General features: G+C 45.1%; 1 protein-coding gene across 2 annotated transcripts in view; it reads left to right on the forward strand.

Moving 5' to 3' along the window:
• Window positions 1–913: 913 nt before the first annotated feature.
• The window catches only part of cntnap2a (contactin associated protein 2a), a 359,439-nt gene continuing 338,137 nt past the window's right edge, over window positions 914–22,215 (forward strand). For both annotated transcript variants that reach the window (XM_042068353.1, XM_042068355.1), the window contains exon 1: window positions 914–1,332. In XM_042068353.1, coding sequence (XP_041924287.1) covers window positions 1,245–1,332 — 88 coding nt within the window. In that variant the 5' untranslated portion in view covers window positions 914–1,244. The remainder of the gene's footprint in view (window positions 1,333–22,215) is intronic.

Here is a 22,215-nt window from a genome sequence, read left to right on the forward strand (position 1 = left end):
TCTCAAGCACCAGTGGAAAAAAGGTTAGTGTTGGAGCATGATGAGGAAGTTAGGAACTAAAACACCAAACAACTCATCTCAGTGAGTGAAGAAATCAGATAGATAGGCAGATAAATACATAAACAAATGCATATCAACCAAACAGATACATACATGAATACATACATAACAAATCAACCAAACAACATTAACTGTTCTATGATTCTATGATGTGTATGTCGCTGTGTGTTGATACTATAAGGTACTGTGACTGAGGGGTATGGGAAGGTTTCTGTCAGTCATCATCACCTAAACAAATCTCAGTCTTCATCTATAACAAATCAGTCATAACCTAAACAAATCTCAGTTTTCATCTATAACCTTTCTCAGAGACACTCAAGCAAAGAGATTTCATGTAAGTTTTAAATAACATTTTCGCAGTCTCTGAACATGTTTTGAAGAAATCACATCCACATTGTGGAATAGGCTACTTTCTGACATGCTGCACTCTGGAGAATGCTCACATCAGTGAGGAGTTGTCTAAAAATACCAGTCCACTTTGTGGAGATAACTGACCTATTGCATTATATATTATACCTTATTCCAGTTTCAGTCGGTTAGCATGAAAGATTTGTCGGTTTTATAATTTTATCAGCAGTGCAGGGGTTTAGAGACATCTATGACACACATTTGGTAAATGCTTTTTAAGATTGCAACTTTTCTGCTAGTGTTGTTTTATGATAAATAATAAATGTCCATGGGACTTCCTGAATCCATTCTATGTGTCCCAAGAGAAGTCACTCAACTCCTACCCTCCCTCATGAGGACGGTCCAACTGTTTTGCGGACCGTACCAACTAGTGAGCGAAGGGGGTAGTGTTTATATGCACTGAGGACGGGGGCAAGAGCGCCGCAACTAATAACTTCAGCACCTGGACAGCTACCCGCCTGGACGCGCAGCATTTCAGAAGCGACGTCGTCATGGCTTGAAATACGCCTCGCGTTTTCTGTTAGTTGTCGTCCAATGCTACGTGTTGCATGATAGTATACGTGGAGCCGCTTTACTCCGACGCAAAGTAGAGAAGAGAAGAGGAGCGGCATCGTCTCCAGTGCACATAACGCCGTACAGAGCGGGACTCTCCGTTACTCCCCTCGCCTGTCTGCAGGGACAGTGCAGTCAGTGTTGGAAAGCGTTGGCACACGGAGAAATTCCAGTGAAGAGACAGTTCTCGGCGTTGTGTTTTCCGTCGGCAGAGTGAAGCCAAGATGCCGCGACTTCTTGGACCGAGGTTAACGCTATTGCTGTGGATTTTCAGCCGTATCAGCAGCTTTGATGCAGCCCTTCCATCACCCCGTAAGTTACACTAGATATCGTGTCTTGTGCTTCATCTCACGGGTAGAGCAGTGCAACCGTATTCTTTACACACAGTTTTGTGATTGTGCAAACGTTTAATGTGAACACAGATACAGACCCCTAAACATGTAAACAAGTATCTGATAATTGTATGCCACTTGCATCGCAAAGATTCGAATGTGTGGTGCAAGAAGTGTAGCCTACTTTGCCTTCTTGTCGGGGAAGTGTTGGGAGACAACAGAAACAAGTGCATTACGACTTAACAGCTGCCAGGCGATCTACTTTTCGCTAAACACTCGGTTTGACGCTTGGCTGTGGCTGATGAGGGGGTTTGACAGTTTTTGGAAATTGGACACGTTTAGTCGTCACTGGCCTCTGGCTGGGTTATGTCCTGAGTGGACGTGTTAAGGATGCGGCCTCATTAATCACGGAGTCGGCTGTGTCAGAGGCAGACAGCAGAGACAGCGAGGCTGGCAGAGCTAGAGGGGATCTCGCCGGGTTTGGTCCTCTCACATGCGGGAGCATGTCGGGGTTCACGCAGCTGTCTTAAACAGGTGTCTCAATCAGTGGAATATCCTTTGGTCATTAGACATCCTGGACAGCAAACTGGACTCTGGAGCGATGGATGATGTCATGATTTCGGAAATATTTTAGCTCAGTTCACGCTGACAGCTGGCACTGTTCCAGTGCACATTTTGTCTTCAAGGTTTGATAAATAATAGAGTCCACTTCATTAAACACTAGTCCGTTTTCACCGCAACGTCATTTATCTTGGCCCAATCACCAGACAGTACACAGTATGACAGTATGTACTAATTAGTTTTAGTGGTCAAAACGGATGAAAATGTAACCCTTTACCATATCTATTGGTGGTGGTGGTGGTGGTGTGTGTGTGTGTGTGTGTGTGTGTGTGTGTGTGTGTGTGTGTGTTGGGGGGGGGGGGGGGGGGGGCATTATGACATTATATCAGTGTTGTAATGTTGCATCATTGTAAGTGTGGGGGTAAATTTAGTTGCTGGATTGTTTAGGCTGCCATAAACCCACTTATAACATTCATAAGAAATGACACTATTATTGTAATGTTTCATAGCATTGTATTTCTTGAGAGTGGTACCTGTTTTGTTATGTTTGGTATTAATTTAGCTTGCATCTTTCTACATCCCATACTTTAATATAGCATACATACTGATAGTCATATCAATAATCAGTGCATATAAGGTAGCCGAGGGTATGACTGACTGAAATGATCACTACAGATGCTGTTGTTCTACGGACATCTCCTGCTGGGCTCTACTTACATCGCACAGTGGAAATCACCTGAGCAGTGACTGACACACTACAAGCCTTTCGATGTCTACCTCAAAATAATAAGATTAACTGCTAGAAATAGGCTAGTTGTCTGGTTTCATGGACCAACATTAGAAGTTGCCCTGTTTAACACGTGTGAATACATTTTGAAAGAAGTTGTTATTTGTGGCAAGTAGCGTATTCTTATTTTGCGTATTCTTATTTTGTTTCTATGCAAGGGGCGTTAAACTATGCAACATTAAAAGCTGAATGTTAAAACATAATTGAATTAATTCAACAATAGCTGTCTACCACACTGAAGCCAACAATAGACTGCGACATAGTAGAGGTGTGACGATACGCGCACATCATTTTGTCTGATGCTTAACCTACCACACGTGGATTTGAAATCACATCTCAATGAAGCCCAGTCAGTCAGTCAGTCATTCGGGTAGATCTGCCCGGGGAGCTCATCTACTAATGCTGGGAGGCTAACTGACAGCTCAGCAACCTGCTAGGACGCAAAGTTTTTTTAAGGGAATGTGAAAGTGTCACAGTCAATCCCCATCATTCGGTCCATTTCCTGGAGCCCCTGCCGCGGATTAACGCTCGTCCAGAGAGAAATGTGTATCTAAATAGACAGTGCTCAAATTCCGCTTCGTCACTCGCCTTTCCATCACTGTATCACAGTCGTGCTGAATCAGTATTAAAATTTCCCAGGGAACATGGAGAAAAGATTCCTCAATTTAGTCTATCCTACAGAATGTTCTATGCTAGGCCTACCTTTTTAAAACAGATGTCACATCCGAGGAACCTTTACAGTTGTCTCCCATGTTGTATTTTGAGTAGCCCTATACATGGATTTCTATGGAACGTCACGAAAACATGCGTGCGCAACCAAGAGGCAGAAAGCACCATAGAACAGCATAGAGCAATGCAAAAGAGCAAAAGAATAAAATGAGTTTTTGTGCTGAAAACTGCACCAATTCGAAATCACGATGGTTAGAGAATGTTAAATATGTTCAATATCCCTAACGGAATGCATGTCTTCGCCAAAAATGACAAAATAAGATGTTATATTAATAATCCAAATGAACGTCAAACTTTGAAATATAGTCTGAAATGAGATGTTATTATCATTGAGACAACAGGGGTATACAAAAAAATCCGATTGTAGTTTACAACAGCCGACTATTTAGGTTAAGTTTATAACTGTTGTGGACGGCCACCAAGCGTCTTCTGCCTCACGGCTGCGCGCGCATCTAGTTTTGTTGGTAAACGGGAAACCCGTGTATAAGGACTGAGGGGTTTTGAAAAGGAAGGTTCTGTGATGTGGTCACACAGCGCCTGTCACCTAGCCTAGAAATCTAGACGCGCCCCTAGCGGCAGCAAGGCTAGTCTAGCAACTCTCCGTTGGCTTGTGAGCTCCAGAAATCGAAACTCAATCAGGCCAATGAAATCGTGTATAGAGTCGTTAGGTGGGCTTAACATAATGATTGATGGCAGAGTTGCAACGGTTTATCTTGAATTCCCGGCTACTTGAAAACAAACTAGATGTACCGCAGAGCGGTACAAAATATGACCGCAGCCCAGTCCAGCACATTTTTTCCACAAAAATAAATTACGCTGAAAGGCCTATATGATTCTAACTGTCTCACTAAATAGCATTTCCACACTCAATTCTCACTGGTATCTGCTAGACAACAAGTACCAAAACATGATTAGTTAAATTCTGAGAAATTCTTGAATTGTGTGCATGTGTGCGTGTACACGTTTATGTTTATGTTTATGTGTGTGTGTGTGTGTGTGTGTGTGTGTGTGTGTGTGCGTGCTTGTGTGTTTGCCTGCGTATGTGTGTTTGTGCATGTGCATGCATGCGTACATATGTCTACTGTGTGAGTATGTGTCATACGTATGATTACTGTGAATGTATGTGTGTGCGTGTGTATCTGTTTATGCACATGTGTGCACATGGAATGGGTTAACATGACCCCTGGAGGCAAACATACGAAAAGTATTGGTCATCCTAGGCCCTACGGTTCTCAAGATATTCACAGAAAACTGTGTCTGCCCTACCCTCCTTTCGGGGGGTGCAGTCCAGCGGGGGGGCTACAGATCAAAACGAAAAACGATGGTTCCATGCTATCCATATGGGGTTACATGCCCACCAAGTTTCGTCTACCCCGGTCTTTCAGTGTCCCGGGAATCCTTGACGGAAATTTGGACATGCGAAAAAGAAAAAAAAAAAAAATCTGACTAAACTTATATGACCGCCGCTTCGCTGCGCGGCGGTCATAATAAGATGGATGTTGCTGTTGGCGAACAGTGTGACACGAGTTAAGCTTTTATTAAGTTGGCAAACGTTTGAACTAGCCATCTAGCTCCGCTGGTGGGAAACGCATGGGACTCATAGCACTGCCGCTGTCCTATTGCGTGCAGAGGGAATTTGAAAGACAACTGATTATCCCGCCCCTCGGACTGAGCACTGCGAACGGTGAGTGCCCAGACCCTACATTTTAATGTGGGTCTGGCTCGTCAGGCTACCTGTCACCCAGAACAAGTCGGGTCGCTGTGCAGTTGGAGCCTAATTGAAACGTTCCGACCCTCCTGAGTCTTCAGCAAAAGGGAAATAAAGTGCGCGTTGGTCTTGGCTGAACTATCCCTCGGTCCCTCGGGTGTAAGGTCCCTACAGGTTAGACACTTCTACTGGATTTTCCCAGGTAATTTGGCTTTCACATCCCTCACAAAAATGAAGCCTCTGCATCTGCGCTTCACCCCTCCTCCACCCCCCCTACTGGGAGTAGCCTTTGTAAAACATCGGAACTTGCTGTAAGATTAATTTACTTAATCGTAGGCTACTTGGTAAATAGGGTAGGCCTATTCACGCAGCTTACAAAACAAATTGAATAATTTAGATACTAGATGTACCGCAGAGCGGTACAAAATATGACCACCGCCCAGTCCAGCACATTTTTTCCACAAAAATAAATCACGCTGAAAGGCCTATATGATTCTAACTGTCTCACTAAATTGCATAATCCACACTCAATTCTCACTGGTATCTGCTACACAACAAGTACCAAAACATGATTAGTTCATAGATTTCACATGTAAAATTAATTTTATACAACCCCACCCCCATCTTGCCTGTTCATAATTCTGAGAAATTCTTGAATATGTGTCATACGTATGATTACTGTGAATGTATGTGTGTGCGTGTATATCTGCCTATGCACATGTATGCACATGGAATGGGTTAACATGACCCCTGGAGGCAAACATACAGAAAAAATTGGTCATCCTAGGCCCTACGGTTCTCAAGATATTCACAGAAAACTGTGTCTGCCCTACCCTGCCCAGCGGTCATAAATATTTGTCTTACCAAAAGTGCAGCTACTTCTTCTTAGCCAGCTGAAATGTGTATCGCGTAGCCTACTCTGAAAATTTGAGTTGAGGTTTGGTATGAAAGCTAATGCAGTTGTGTGATGAATTTCGTACTAAGAGTTGTTCTGACCAACTGTTAGCTTGTAATAATCTCAGGACATTAAGGGACATTAACGCTAAAATGATGAAGACGTGTATAATATTATCATTAAACTACAAAGACGCATCCTCGTTCCAATTAGATATTTGCCCGAGGATTGAGTAGATGATAATGAATCCACGTTAGGGTTACGGCAGCATGGTGTGTGTGTGTGTGTGTGTGTGTGTGTGTGGGTGTGTGTGTGTGTGTGTGTAGATTTATGCACACTTGTTTTGTTAATTTGGTAAAACCATTTGTGTGGGTCAATTCTAAGATTTTGCTAATGTGAGTGCTAATGTGAGTGCGTGTGAGTGTGTGTGTGTGTGGGGGGGGGGGGGGCATACTTGTGTTGCTTGCTTGTACTTGTGTTGATGTGTCCTAATACTTTGACATTATTTTAATCATGCACTAAGTGTAATATTTAGCAAAGGCTGTTAATGTTACATTACTCCGTCCTAGCTGTGACGCAATGACGTTTCAGATGTGCAGATCTGTCATCGTCAGATTCAGATAATTCAGATTAATTGCCATCCTAAGCGCCTAATAATAGCCTACTCCCCATGATGCACACATTGTTTTGCGTACAGTTATTATCACAAATGGCCAATGTTTATTATCACAAATGGGCAATGTTTCATTAACCATTTAGTTTAGGGCACTGCATCTCAGAGCATGCCCTATTTAAAACGCATTAATAATGGCAACAACTCAAAAACACATAATGTCTGAAAAAACTGAAAACACAAAGCATGGGCTCATACTGGAGCGTTTTGCACAGGCTACTAGATGTGTGTTAGCATTGCAGAGTGTTGGTGCAGTGTGTTAAGAGGCTAGCTCATCTTAATGTAGTAAAACTCTCTGGTGGGCTCTTGGTGGAGGGGGGAGTAGGGGAGGCTATTAGGCCACTGGGGGACAAGCCCAGGCACAGCCACTCATGCCTCTGGTAACCTAGCGCAGAGTACCAGAGCACACTAGAGGACTGTTCTCAGAACACACACACACACACACACACACACACACACACACACAGGAGAGGGGAGGGATGTGTGTGTGTGTGCTACACTTCAGTGATGTTCTCTCTCTCTCTCTCTCTCTCGCTCTCTCTCTCTCACACACACACACACACATACAAGAGAGGGATACGTGTGTTTCACTTAGTGATGCTCTCTGTCTCAATCACACACACATTCACACACACAGACACACACACACACACACACACACACACACACACACACAGACACACACACACACACACACACACACACACACACACACACACACAAACACACACACACACACATACACACACAACAATTCTCACTAATGCATTGACAGAGTGCACACATACACTCTGTAATGCTATAGGGCTTCACTCAGAGGAAAAACACATTCAGTTACAGACACACACACACACACACTCTCTCTCTCTCATTCTTTTTCTCACATAAACACATTCAGTACATACACACACACACACACACACACACACTTGCACATAAACACACACAGAGAACGCATACACTCGTAGCTCACACTCACTCAGGCTGGGGGATACTATAATGTCACAGAGTGGGGAATATGGGAGTGATCTTACAGAGCCTGGTCCTGAGATGAGAACTCTTCATCTGACGCCTCAGTCCCTCCTCCCTGCAACCCTGAGTGTCCTACAAGCACACTCTCCTCAGAGCCGTCACTCAGAGCTGGGACCACCATGGAAGAGCCAGAGATTTAGACTAACAGCACACGAGGGCCTGCATTGAATTCAGTTCAGTTCGGCTCAATTAGTCAATGATTCATTTGTGTAGCAATTCAAAAGGGATCCATGCATTCCAGCGCATGGTTGTTATTGATTTTGTGTGTTTAAGATTCATGGGATATACATTGACATTCTGATTGGTATGACACTGTTTCGGTGTCATTTGCCTGTAGCCATGTTTCTTATTTCCCATGAGGCCCAGCATGATCTACAAGAAAGGTCCGCCTTGATGTATTATGTAATATTCATTGAGATCAGAAACGTTACATGTGCTGGAAACTAGAGATGCAGCCAAAGTGAAAAATGCATGTACTGTAGACTGTAGAATGATGAGGAATATCACACGCTCCAATGACTTTAACTTGTACTGTAAGTCTTAACCGTGAAAGCAAACGGACTGATTTACAGAGACCTACATTTGTGAGGCCTGGGGCTGCAAACAAATAAATAGACTCTGTAGTAATGCTGTGGCAGCGCTGTAGCAGCACAAGCCTAATTGGAATGGCCGGTTATAGATATTGGGGGACAGTTTTCAGCGGGCGGATAAACATGGCTAAAAATGTAGGGCGACCGCGGCCACACACAGAGTAAAGACCACTAGTTTAGAGTGGACTGTATATCTGTAGTCCAGCTGGCCAAAAATGCAAAAAGCCACATCTAAAAAGATTACTGTCTACAACATCTGACTCTCCGCCAGATGTGCGCGCGGTACAGTTCACAGGGCGTCAGACCCACCGATGCTCCACTGGAATATACAAATGCTGACTTGGGTTGTGGCCATGCAGCTTGACCCTTGCAACGTTCTCATCTGTGCGCTCGTAATAATGAGCATCAAACACACAACCACTCATTTGGTTAAAGACGGCGGGCTGCACGTACAGGCCTGTGGTAATTCCACTTCTCTGCAGAGGATTTGTGAATGTAGATGGAAGGTTAAATCCTTGGCCGAGATGTGTGTGTGTGTGTGTGTGTGCACTCTTTAAGTTAGCTCACCGTTAGCATTCTTAGCCTCTCAGCCCTCTGGTGCCCTGCTCTGAGTTTAGGGTTTATCTTTCGCTGTATAATAATGACCTTGGATTATCTTGGTTGTGATTATTGATCTTGTTTTGGCCAAACCTGGAGTAAATGGATGGTGTGCTGTGCACAGTGTGCGTGCGTGCGTGCGTGCGTATGTGTGTGTGTATGTGTGTGTATGTGCGTGTGTGTTTGTGTAGGTGTATGTGTGTATGTCTGTGTGTGCGTCAATCTATTATCAAACACTATATAGCTGAATTTGTCGTGCCTCAGTTTTAATCAATCAGTGTATGAATCAGCGTAATGATTTGCTGTGTGGAGAAGGAGGGGTATATGGAGAATGTCGTGCCTGCCTTAGTGGCTTTGCTTCAGAGGTACCCTGATTGCTTTAATGACTCCCCCACCAGATCAACTCAGTTATCCTCCAAACACACAATATGCTTACTCTCCGATTACAATACATATATATGTAATAATGACTTGCGGTGATTACGTCCGTTTCTAGGCCAAACAACCCATGGATTACAGCATAGGCAAATCTCCGATCCGTTTCAGCGGCGTAATCTGAGTCTGGGGTTGATATGTCAGTCACTGGATTTAACTGTCTCACGGGCAGGGAATATCAACGAATACGTTCTCCCCCTCCGAACCGCCTTCCCCTTTGCTTTGACATAGTTCAGTGAACGAGGAAGGCAATCCGCCGAAATCCGCCCGCTGCTGCTGAATAATGTAGCATACATGCTGTAGAGGGGGAGCGCGCCCTGGCCAGGCGTCTTTGAGAGGACTGCAGAAGCTAAGAAGTGCTTCAGGAGGATGCTAAAGGACTGTGCTTGTTAAAGAACTGCTATTTGGAGTGTAGACTTCTCTGTGCCAAATCAATGATGCTATTTGTCATCTAGTAATATTTTATTTTGGAGTTCGGATGTGAAGAGAGCCATCTGAGCCACGCAAAAGACCAGAGCAAATATTCTTTCCATCCGTCGTAAAGTAGCTCCTGTGATGAATACAGCGGGAAATTACCTTTCTCATTCAGCACCTTTTTATCCGCAGCCCAATGAGATTCCCTTTGACGAGTGAATATTAGCTATTAAGTCCATTTTCAGAAAATGTCAGGCCTGTGATTGGGACTGTTCACTGTATTATGGTCTTTTGATGTTTACAAATAACAACTGTTCCAAATGGTGTGACTTTCATTTACTGATTGCTCTCAGCTTGTATTAATGTAATAGCATGGTTTTGATAAGGAAGTGAGAGAGAGTGAGAGAGAGAGAGAGAGAGAGACTTGGATACACAGACTGTGGTTTCATATTAAGCTATATAAGCTATGTTTCATTTCCTGCATAGCAAGGGTCTCCGATTATCCACTCTGAGCTAAACTCACTGCACTCTGCCATGTTCTCAAGATCAAACCATAAGTCAAGTCAGAGGGGTTCTTTATCCAATGAATATTCATTCAGTGCAAATTTCAGGCATTCGTCCAAGCAATTGCAGATCCCGTCGCTTGCTCTGCAATTCTAAGCCATTTCAAGAGTGCCCCCCCCCCAACCTCTATTCCACAGACCTATTCACACAAATCAAACAGAGCTCTGGTAATAAAACAAAAAGGCCTGGCTGTTTGTTTGGAGGAAGTACCATCCTCGCTGTGATTGGAACTGCCTCAGCCCCCCACTCCCCCCCCCACACACACACACACACATTCTGTGCCCTGGCAGTGAAGTGTAAGGCTACACCTACGCTTCAAGGCTGCCACGCGTAACTTGTGTCCGTTTGTTGCAAGTCCTCAAAAAGTCTAAGTCCTCGGTCGAGCAAGTCCTCAAAAAATAGCGTGACACGTACGTGAGATGCAATATTCACACGATAGTGCAGGTATAGTATATGACTGGTCATGAGCATGCAGGACCTGCGTTACTTACCACTCTTACGGGTCTGAATACCTCGGGTGGAGGCCTTAGACCCCGTTTACACGAGCATGTGTATTTTTATAAACGAAGACATTTCCCTACGTTTGAGCCTTTCATTTAGACGCAAACGGAGAATTCGCCCCGTAAAATGGATATCCAAAAAAACTCCGGCCAAAGTGATTTTTTTGGAAAACTTCATTTATGCGTTTGGTTGTAAACTGTGGTAAACGGAGTTTTGGGCAGCCAACGTCACAGTATGCGACAGAAGTACACCAAATGTGCGACCAATGTTTACATTTACATGTTCTCACGTGCGACTTTTCAGTAGCTTAGAAATCTAGACGCGCCCCTAGCGGCAGCAAATTACATTTGCTGCCAGGGCTAGTCTAGCAACTCTCCGTTGGCTTGTGAGCTCCAGAAATCGAAACTTAATCAGGCCAATGAAATCGTGTATAGAGTTGTTAGGTGGGCTTAACATAATGATTGATGGCAACGGTTTGGCTTGAATTCCCTGCTACTTGAAAACAAATAAGACGGATGTTGCTGCTGGCGAACAGTATGACACGAGTTAAGCTTTTATTAAGTTGGCAAACGTTTGAACTAGCCAACTAGCCCCGCTGGTGGGAAACGCATGGGACTCATAGGGCTGCCGCTGTCCTATTGCGTGCAGAGGGAATTTGAAAGACAACTGATTATCCCGCCCCTCGGACTGAGCACTGCGAACGGTGAGTGCCCAGACCCTACATTTTAATGTGGGTCTGGCTCGTCAGGCTAACTTTTCATGGCTTTTCGTTAGACTGCCACTGTGGTTTGGCGTGCTCATGACAGCATGTATGTACACGGGTTCGTGTAAACACATTTAAAAAAAAAAAACGGTCTCGTGTAAATGCAGTTTTATTTGCAAACGTAGATGGCTCGATATTTGTTTAGGAAAATACCCTGCTTCGTGTTAACATAGTCTTACTTACGACTCTTACGGGTCTGAATACCTAGGGTGTAGAACTGAAGCAAGTATGTCCCTTAAAAAAGCAAGTATGTCCCTTAAAGGTACCTTAAAGATATTCACCTTTACAAAGCCAATTGTAAACTAACTTGTAATAGGCGAATCGTTCACCTAGCATAGCTACCGAGTCGCTACCGAGAAAACCAGCCATGCAACTTAAAAAACGGCGGCCCGACAAATCTCACGAGAATCATGAAACATTACCTTGTCAATAGATATAGCTCTTTGGGGATAGTTTTTACCTGTTGTTAATCCTTTGCCTCCACAGCAAAAGCTTTTTCATTGTGTACAGGGGGATAAGTCACAAGAAGTTTGCTATTTACAACAGCAGAGTAAAATATAAATATATCGCGACTCTAGAGGGAGCTCTACAGACACCAAAAATCCCTAACCTGCAAAGTATACCTTTAAAACGCGTGACGAGAAAGACACAGAGACACTCACTGATGTTGAGAAATCACCCTAGTGTACCTTTAATACGTGTGAGGAGAAAGACACAGAGACACTCACTGATGTTGAGAAATCACCCCGCTTTGCCACAGATGTCAGCTCTGTGCACAGAGACCAGGAGTTAGTGTGTGTATGTGTGTCTGTGTGTGTGTGTGTGTGTGTGTGTGGGGGGGGGGGGGGGGCGTAGGTTGGGAGGGATGTGATGCTCTGTCTTGGCTGGGAGGGACGCCTCTATTTCAAGTCTTTAATGTCAGTCGCCACACTCAACTTTCCCCCTCCGGTAAATGTCAACAGGGGTGTGTCGCAGACGAACTGCAGGAGAAACAAAAACGCAGAGACCTCTGTATCCACATGTGTCAGCCCACAAAGCCTTCAGGAGGCGAGGAAAACAACAGGTTTTGTAGCGGATCCTGCGGGGAAGAGTTGTGCTGTTAAACGCTTTGTTTTATGGGCTGAACCATTTCACTGGGCTGTTTTTGCATAGCTGAAGCTTAGTCAGTCACAGGCTGTAGAACAGTGACACATTGCTTCCTTCTCCTGCCACGAGAAAGAGAAAGAGAAGAGAGAGAAAGGGAAGGAGTGAGAGAGAGAAAAGAGAGCGATAAAACAGAGGAGGAGAGAGTGACAGACAGAGACAGAAAGAAAGAGACTGAAGAAGAAAAATTGGAGGGAGGGGGAGAGACAGACACACAGACAGACATACAGACAGACAGACAGAGAAACAATGGCAGGATGCCTGCAGACACAACAATGCATCTCCAAAAAAAAAAACAACAGACATGCCTTTGCCATAAAAAATCCTTTGTGATGACACTGAGCACTTTTCATTTTTCATATTTTTTTCCCTCTCACTCAAAGCGCTAGAGCTGGATTTATTTATATGTACTTACATCCTCTTTACCCCTGTGGTGCCACGTTGGGGGAAAAAAACAAACACACAAATGGCCCTTTGCCCAATTGGGAGCTTTGACTCGTCTCAGCTGGGCCTCAGGCTTCCCACAGCTGCAGCTCTGATAGCTACTAATGGCTTCCTGTCCGTTAGCCTGTCTGGCACTGGGGGTGGCTATCCATTAGCTTAGTGACTAATTTGCTAACAAGTACTCTCTAGCCCCAACCCCGGGCAGCCCTGTGGTGTGTGTGGGTGGGTGGGTGAGTGAGTGAGTGGTAGTGGTGGTGGTGGTAGTGGGGAGGTGTGACCCGTTTCAAGCAGAACCTTCTTGACCCTTGTTGATATATCTCTGACTGGGAGTCGCACAGGGTGCGAAAAATGCAAGCAAGTGAGAGGGAGAGAGAGAGAGGAAGAGTGAGAGACTGAGAGGGAAGGAGAGGGAGAGAGAGAGAGAAAGAGAGAGAGAGACTGAGAGTGAGAGGGAAGGAGAGAGAGAGAGAGAGAGAGTGGTACCAGCATGGGTGGCTTTGGATGAAGCTTTAAGCCTAATGGGAGGGACAGAGGTTTCTCCACAGCCTGGCAGGCCAGAGTCAGCCAGAGCTGCCCTAAGAGACTAGCAGGAGTGCGGCCGGGGAAAAACTCTCGCCTGCCTGCCCCACTCGCTTTCAGCTTTCTCGGCTTAGCCCGCTAATCTGGAGAGCCTATTAGCGATGCGAAGCTTTTGACAGGCCTTCAGTGGACCGGGGAGCCACGCCTGACCTGCTCATGACCAGATGCCGCCGACCGGCAAGAGGCTCGCAGGTGCGGCAGCAATCTTGCCCCCAATGTGCCACGGCTCTGGATGGCAAACAGCATCGCTCCAAGATTGCAACGAGCGCTGCAATTTGCATTAAGCAGCCTCCTTAGTGCAAGCTGAATGGCTGGCTAATTATTAGCATGATGTGTTCAGCAGTGCAGAGCACCAGCCTGAAGGGCTCCAACTTTCCTATTTCAGAGCTATTTTTCTGGGCATGGTATCATCTTTTTCCTTCTTTTTTCATTGGCTGTGGACTCCGATGGCCTCTTCTGGGGCTGCTTTCTCTCCTGCCCGATTGTGTGAGCTTCTTCTACCTTTCACGTGGAGCTGCCGCTCCTCGGCAGTGTGTGAGAATGCCGTGTGTGACATGTTCCCAGAGGGTTCAGATCCCAGGGAGACGCGCTCCTGGTCTGTCTCTGTCATCTTAATCCCTACTGTTGTGTTTTGTTTCTTTAGCAGGGCTCCAGTTCGATCTGCTATCCGTTTGCTTTTAAGGTCTTTTTTCCTGTTCCTACCTCCTCACTCAAGAAAACTACAATAAATTAGCAGAGAAACGCCTGTAGCATCTTCAGTCTAGTGCAACCCACAAGTGGCTCTCCACATCTCTCAATATGACTGCATATGCAGTGAGGGTAGTCTTTACAGTGTGTGAGAGGAGCTATTTTCCAGCCTTTGTTTAGAATTCATCAGTGTTTGACACTTTGACACTTGACATCCTAAGAGCTCAGCTGTCAGTCACATCCTTTTATCTGCACTTCAGTGTTGACTGATGAAGACCCTTCTCACAGATGCTATCGACTAGCACAGAGAGCTGCAGACACAAACAAGTGGCATTTTCTTAAATTAAATAATCGGTAGAACTGTTCAAGCAACGCAGCTATGCTATTTTGGTCTGACACAAACAAGATAACTGTACAGTTTAGTGTTATTATTTTTTTGCCTGAAGAAGACCTTGTCGGGTTGTCATTTTTTAATTGAAGTTAGTCCATGTTATTTTAGGGGACCTGAGTCCTGCTTTTCACAATCTTTTTTGGGGGGCTTGTTTGTTTTTTTAGTATGATAGGACAGTCAAGGATGACAGGATATGATCTGGACAGAGAGATGGGAGAGATCAAGAAATGACCGCAGGGAATCAAACCTGGTTGCCATGGGCACTCGACCCATATGCCCATATGATACAGGCCTATCTGACCCCTGTGCCTGTTCAGGTCTGGCTTTTCACTGCACATTCATAGTAGTGGTTGATTATGCACATGTGTGATGCATTACTCCAACACAGATGCGAGTCTTACTACCAACTCTGCTGCCACCAGTCGTAGTTGTGCCTGGTCAGTGCTTATGCCGTGCGCTGATTTGGATGTGCTTGAGACCTGTATTGTTTTGGACTCACTTTAACCAATTAGCTCATAGCTTAGTTAGCAGTCATATATACTGTACTCATATCTTAGTTAGCAGTCATATACTGTACTCATAGCTTAGTTAGCAGTCATATATACTGTACTCATAGCTTAGTTAGCAGTCATATACTGTACTCATAGCTTAGTCATAGCTCAGTCTGATACTCAGTCAATACTGTGGCTGATCTCTTTTCAGAACAGCCAAGAGAATAGCTGAAATAGGCAGAATAATTAGCAACCTAAAGGAATGTGGATAATGTAGGTTTTCTGATTAAGCAAGGCTGAATTGAGAGTAATGATTCAATTACGTTGATTATTTCTTGCCATTTCATAATGACGGCAACATTAGCACATGTTCAGGCATGTTTTTAGATAAACGGATCCAGAGCTCTGTTGTAACCTTGAAAGCACTCTGCTGAGACACCAGCAGCAGTCCAGAGATGTAAAATGCAATTAATCAGAAAAATTACACCTGGCTGAAAATAACTAATACAGTAACTAATGAACTATTCTTTTTGGGAGGAAGTTAATAAAGTGTGCTATTCAAATGAGATCTGAAGCCCATGTCATTTCAATCTCTTCTGCGCCTCCGGCTACTCTCGTAATTATGTTTGGCCTGCTTGCTTACAGGTAGGGCTCATCAGAATGAATAAATGCAGTGTTGAATATGTACACATTCAGTCGAAGGTTATCTTCAATTCATCAAGAGTGCAGCAGGATGTTCAGTTGGAAAAAAAATCCATTTTCGAAATTAGAAAATTAAATGTGTTCCTTAATAAAGCGCCAAAGGCAGCAAGTGTGTAGCCTTAGCAGTGGTATTTCAGCCATCCTGCTTCTTCTTTCCACTGCGATCCTCTAATGTTCTGAGGAGAAGAGTCCATTTGGATTTAATCTACTGCAGCTGCGTCTCCTTATTCCTCTGTGCATGTCGATACTCATTTAAGAATGTGACATTTGTACCTAAGTATGCGCTCCATAATAGTTCCCGAGCAACTATAAAGGCAATTACTCAGTGGCTAGATTCCTCAGCGCCAGTGCTGATACGTTCAGTGGCTAGATTCCTCAGCGCCAGTGCTGATATGTTCAGTGGCTAGATTCCTCAGTGCTGATATGTTCAGTGGCTAGATTCCTCAGTGCTGATATGTTCAGTGGCTAGATATCTCAGCGCCAGCGCTGATATATTCATTTGACTGCTTATGCTCATGGCTGTCACTTGGCTGTTTAATAGCGCCACAGCTCCATCTGTACTCTGTGTCCTCCATGTTTCTCTGATGCCGTGCGTGATCCGTAATAAACGCTTCGCGTCGACTCCCTCCTCCAAGGTAGCTCTCAGCGTCCTCAGCAGCATTAAAAATGGAGCCTTTTGGCCAGAAGTGAGTCTGTGTGAAGACTCTTCCCCTCCGTCCTCCGCTGCCCTCCCCTGTGTCCTGTGTCCCTCCCCTGTGTCCTGTGTCCCTCCTCTGCAGAACAACTGTCTCGCTTTGGACCAGTGAGAGACGACGAGGCAGTTTGTTCTCATTAGCTGGATCCGGGGAACCCTGGTCATATGTTTTTTTTCCCTGCTACCTACCGTATCACAGGGCCTCAAGTGGTGACACACTCTGCTTTGGTGCAAATGTCAGGTTAGTGTTTTGAATTAGAACCACAAATTCCCCTTTTGAAGTTGCAGATTTCATTCAGCCGCTGCCTGTGATGGAGCTTCATTTGACACCTTGCGTTTCTTAAGCTTTAGTCACAACATAAGGTGTGGACTGGCGCATGATCCAAAAATCGCTCCCAGGATTGGATTCAGTAGACACCACATGGGCCAGGATTGGATTCAGTAGACATCACATGGGCCAGGATTGGATTCAGTAGACACCACATGGGCCAGGATTGGATTCAGTAGACATCACATGGGCCAGGATTGGATTCAGTAGACATCACATGGGCCAGGATTGGATTCAGTAGACACCACATGGGCCTCACTGCACTAAACAATACAGTGCTGCGGGAGTCTCCTCAGTCTGCTCTTCAGCATGTAGCGGGAACAGTTTCGGCACGTTTGAACGCGCAACCTGCAAAACAAACGTGATGAAACACCCTCCTTTTACCCCTGCTGAATTTGACTGCAGACGTGTCGGCAAGTAGCATACCGGTAGCTCTTTTTTTTGAACGGCTACATCTAGGTCAGATTCTGAAATCTGTTGTCTTATTCTTGCTCTGAAACAAGCAACATAAATATTTACTGACAGTGTTATTCTTTCAAGCCCTGCTTTGGTTTAAAGGCCGTAAGCCAACCACTGATCTTCAGTGCTTCAGCTCACAGTTTAACAAGTGCTTTTTTTCAAGTAGTGTGTTGGAGTGGGGAGCTCATTGTTGATTACATAAGTAGGCAGTCGTAAGTGCATAGCTTTTTTGAAATGAGTAAACAGGAAGTAAACAAGTCACTCTTGCATAAAGCCCACCATCACAGCTGTGATCAATTGTTGATCAAACTGATAAAGTTGTTTTGGGCCAAATACATGCCTCAAGGTACGCTTTGCTCTGAATAATGAATTTAGTTTGTTGTGGCAGAACAGTATTGACTTCAGTTCATTATTCAGCTCTTTCCTGCATTTCTTTTTTAATGGAGTTCAAAGGTCAAACTCAGAGCTGTTTGTAATGAAGTTGACAGAATTATTTATATGTCAGGTGGGGACTTTTACCTCCCACAGTCCTCCCACACGTTTAACTTCTGACACAGATCATTTATTTGCTTTAAGCCCTGTAAATGTCACATATGATATGGTTTAATCTGCTCCAGCCTCTCCCTACTAAGGCGTTAATGCACACAGTCAGTGATGGGCTTTCTCCATTTAAATGAATGTCACAGACTCTTTGTGAACTGTATCTGCCATCACTAGCTGCACACAGGCTCTGACAGAGAGGGATTTTCAGGTGAGTTGATGGAAGCCGTCTGAATGTCATTAAAATGCAGCCCGTCTCAAGCACAGCGCTAGAACACAAGGCGGGGGCTTTGTGAGGTGGGGGAGGGGCTGCCATCATTTTGGGAGCGGAGGCAGACTGCATCCTCTCAGCACACAGCAGAGTAATTAATCATTTCACATGCGATCCATTATCTGAGAACATAATTACTCCACCTCTTCAAAGTACGAGAGGTGGTGCCTTTCGAGAGAAGCTGCAATTACAACATATTTGTTTATGACAAAATGAAGGCAACAAGCTTTCATGCCAGGCGCCAGCTTTTTATCTTCACTGGCTCCTTAAAAGTAAACTTTGCTGTGACATATCTAAGACAAGACTACTCCATGCTTCTGCCATCTCACTGCTTTGATGTTGCAGCAGCGAGATATATACACACAAACTCTCTCTCTCTCACACACACACACACACACACGTGTGCACTCACGCACACACACACACACACACACACTAGAGAGAGGAAGAGAGACAGGCACACACATACACAGATAGCTAGAGAGAGAGAGAATGGGAGAAACAGGCACACACACACAAATTCACACATACCTTATGAAATAAGATGCTCCCTTTGTAAACCATTTTGTTTGTGCAATCAGTAGGTTTCGCATGCTTTTTTTAACCACCACAGAAGTAATTGGCAATGTCTGGTGTTAGCGTAGATGACAGCCACGCGGCGTTAGACCTAATGGCTCCGCTGCCTCTCCCAATACACCACTGAAAGCCTTTAAACCGAGTGGAGGACCAGGTGATGGATCTCCTTTTAAATGCCTCAGCACAATATTCACAGCAATTTGAATCACACTAGAGCACAAATATTTTGGCACACGGCAGAAAATTGCAGCCGTGCTTTATTACTGATGGGCACACCTCGATGAAATTGTGTGAGAACTGAGATTGCGTTGTTATTAAGAGCATTTGTTACCCCAATGATTTCGTTATTAGAGATAAATTACTTAAAGGACGCCATGTGCTGTGGTTCCATGCAAGATATTAATTGCAAACATTCAACTCTAACTGCATTGTGTTTGACAGTAAACTCCAATATTGTTAGGGTTTAAACAAGAGCAGATGACTGCTGTTACTTTTGTAGTCTTTATGTGCTGTCATTTAGTGCAATTTCTGGCTTCCAGTGATTTGGAGCCGTTAAGATGTTGCTTTAATGGGACGTGTACATGGACTTTAGTCTCTTTTTGAGCTCTTTTGTGCATCAGGGTTTTTCCCTTGGCAGGCAAACGCATGACTGCAGGCCTGTTTTCACTGTGTGTGTGTGTGTGTGTGTGCTCAAGCATGTGTTTGCCTTTGCATACATGCATGTGTGTGTGTGTGTGTGGGGGGGGGGGGGGGGGTACTCATTTCTGTGTGTGTGTGGGGGAGGGGAGTACTCATTTCTGTGTGTGTGTGTGTGCGCGTGCGTGTCCGTGTGCGTGTGTGTGTGTGTGTGTCTGTCTGTGTGTGTGTGTGGGGGGGGGTACTCATTTCTGTGTGTGTGTGGGGGAGGGGAGTACTCATTTCTGTGTGTGCGTGTGTATGTGTGTGTGTGTGTGTGTGTGTGTCTGTCTGTGTGTGTGTGTGGGGGGGGGGGGGGGGGGTACTCATTTCTGTGTGTGTGTGGGGGAGGGGAGTACTCATTTCTGTGTGTGTGTGTGTGCGCGTGCGTGTCCGTGTGCGTGTGTGTGTGTGTGTGTCTGTCTGTGTGTGTGTGTGGGGGGGGTACTCATTTCTGTGTGTGTGTGGGGGAGGGGAGTACTCATTTCTGTGTGTGTGTGTGTGCGCGTGCGTGTCCGTGTGCGTGTGTGTGTGCGTGTGTGTGTGTGTGTGTGTGCGTGCGTGCGTGCGTGCGTGTGTGTGTGCGTGTGTGTGTGTGTGTGTGTGCGTGCGTGCGTGCGTGTGTGTGTGCGCGTGCGTGTCCGTGTGCGTGTGTGTGTGCGTGTGTGTGTGTGTGCGTGCGTGCGTGCGTGTGTGTGTGTGTGCTGACAGTGGTGAGGTGATGGGGTAAAGAGCCTGGGAGAGGTCCACTATTGGGACAGCAGTGCAATTGCCTAAATGGAATCCTGCTGTTAACACGCGCGTCCATTGCACTCGTCCTTTTGTGCCAGGGTCAGGAGGAGAGCGAAGAATTCCAGCTGGACTCTTTCTCTTTTTGCACTTCCTCCCTCGGTTTTATTTTTTCACCACTTCCTCTCTCTCTTTCTCTCTCACCCTCTCTCTCCCCATCTCTCTCTCTCCCCATCTCTCTTTCTCCCCATCTCTCTCTCTCCCCATCTCTCTTGTGCTTTCTGATTGCTGTTGAAGGATCTTCCTTTTTCTCTCTCTCTGTCTCTCTCTCTCCATCTCTCAGCGCTGTTTTTGACTCACTCGTTCTCTCTCTCCGTCTCTTGCTCTCTCCATCTATGTTTGTGATAATTCCTCTCTTCCTCATTCACTCTGTTCATCTTTCTTTCCTGTTGCTGTGCAATGATGGTGTGTGTGTGTGTAATGGGGGCTTTCTAACTGACGGTCACTGGGGGACTTGTGGGGATGGAGAAATGTATGTCAAAGTCCAAGCCTCACTCCAGTGTGGTCATGTAGGTCAGCCTGAGAAGCAATCAGTCCCCCCCCCCCTGCGCCACACACACACGCACACACACACACACACACACACACGCACACACACACACACACGCACACGCACACGCACACGCACACGCACACGCACACACACACACGCACACGCACACACACACACACACATTTAATCCTCCCCTGTGGAGGCCTGCTAGTGTGCTGGGATAATATAGTCACCAAAAGCACAGCACTGACCGGTGGCTGGTGGTTCACTAGTGTTCTTACTGACCGGTGGCTGGTGGTTCACTAGTGTTCTTACTGACCGGTGGCTGGAGGTTCACTAGTGTTCTTACTGGAGGTTCACTAGTGTTCTTACTGGTGGTTCACTAGTGCACTTACTGACCGGTGGTTCACTAGTGTTCTTACTGACCGGTGGTTCACTAGTGCACTTACTGACTGGTGGTTCACTAGTGCACTTACTGACCGGTGGTTCACTAGTGCTCTTACTGACCGGTGGTTCACTAGTGTTCTTACTGACTGGTGGTTCACTAGTGCTCTTACTGGACGTACAAGCAGAACACAGTAGCGGGGTGTGTGTGTTCATATTATATATATATATATATATATATATATATATATATATATATATATCCTTGTACATCTGTGTGTGTTCATATTATATATATATATATATATCCTTGTACATCTGTGTGTGTTCATATTATATATATATATATATACTGTATATCCTTGTACATCTGTGTGTGTTCCCATCCACTGTGTTATGTGAGTTAAAAATGGACATTCTCCTGATCTAGGGAAGAGTTAAAAATGGACATTCTCCTGATCTAGGGAGTTCTGATCAGCTGTAGGATCAAAACGTAAGGTCGTCAGGGCAACGTTTACAGACACACGCACATATATAGAAATTTAATAGATGCAAATATATGTGCATCAATCAATTTTCCAGTAGAAGATTGAATGGCCATATAAGGTGTTTCCCGTCAGGACAGCTCATGCGAGCAGCTTTGTGAAGAGACGGAAAAGGTGACTGGCAATGTCTGCATGTACTGAAGCTCCAAACAAACGTCTGCATGTACTGAAGCTCCAAACAAACGTCTGCATGCTTCCATTATGAAGTTGTATCTAACACAAGGCTGGACGTCTTATTTGTGTTTAAGAGTGGCCTCTAGTCTCCTGTACTGTAGAGCACAGCGTCCCAAACAGAGCAGTTTTCATTGGCCATTTGTCACGCTGGAACACATCTCCCTCTCTTTCCCCATTTCTCTCCTCTCCTTTCTCTCTCTCTCTCCTTCTCTCTCTCCTTTCTCCTTCTCTCTCTCCTTTCTCCTCTCT

This window comes from Alosa sapidissima, chromosome 17 (genome assembly GCF_018492685.1).
Source record: "Alosa sapidissima isolate fAloSap1 chromosome 17, fAloSap1.pri, whole genome shotgun sequence".
In the NCBI taxonomy this organism is placed as follows: domain Eukaryota; kingdom Metazoa; phylum Chordata; class Actinopteri; order Clupeiformes; family Clupeidae; genus Alosa; species Alosa sapidissima.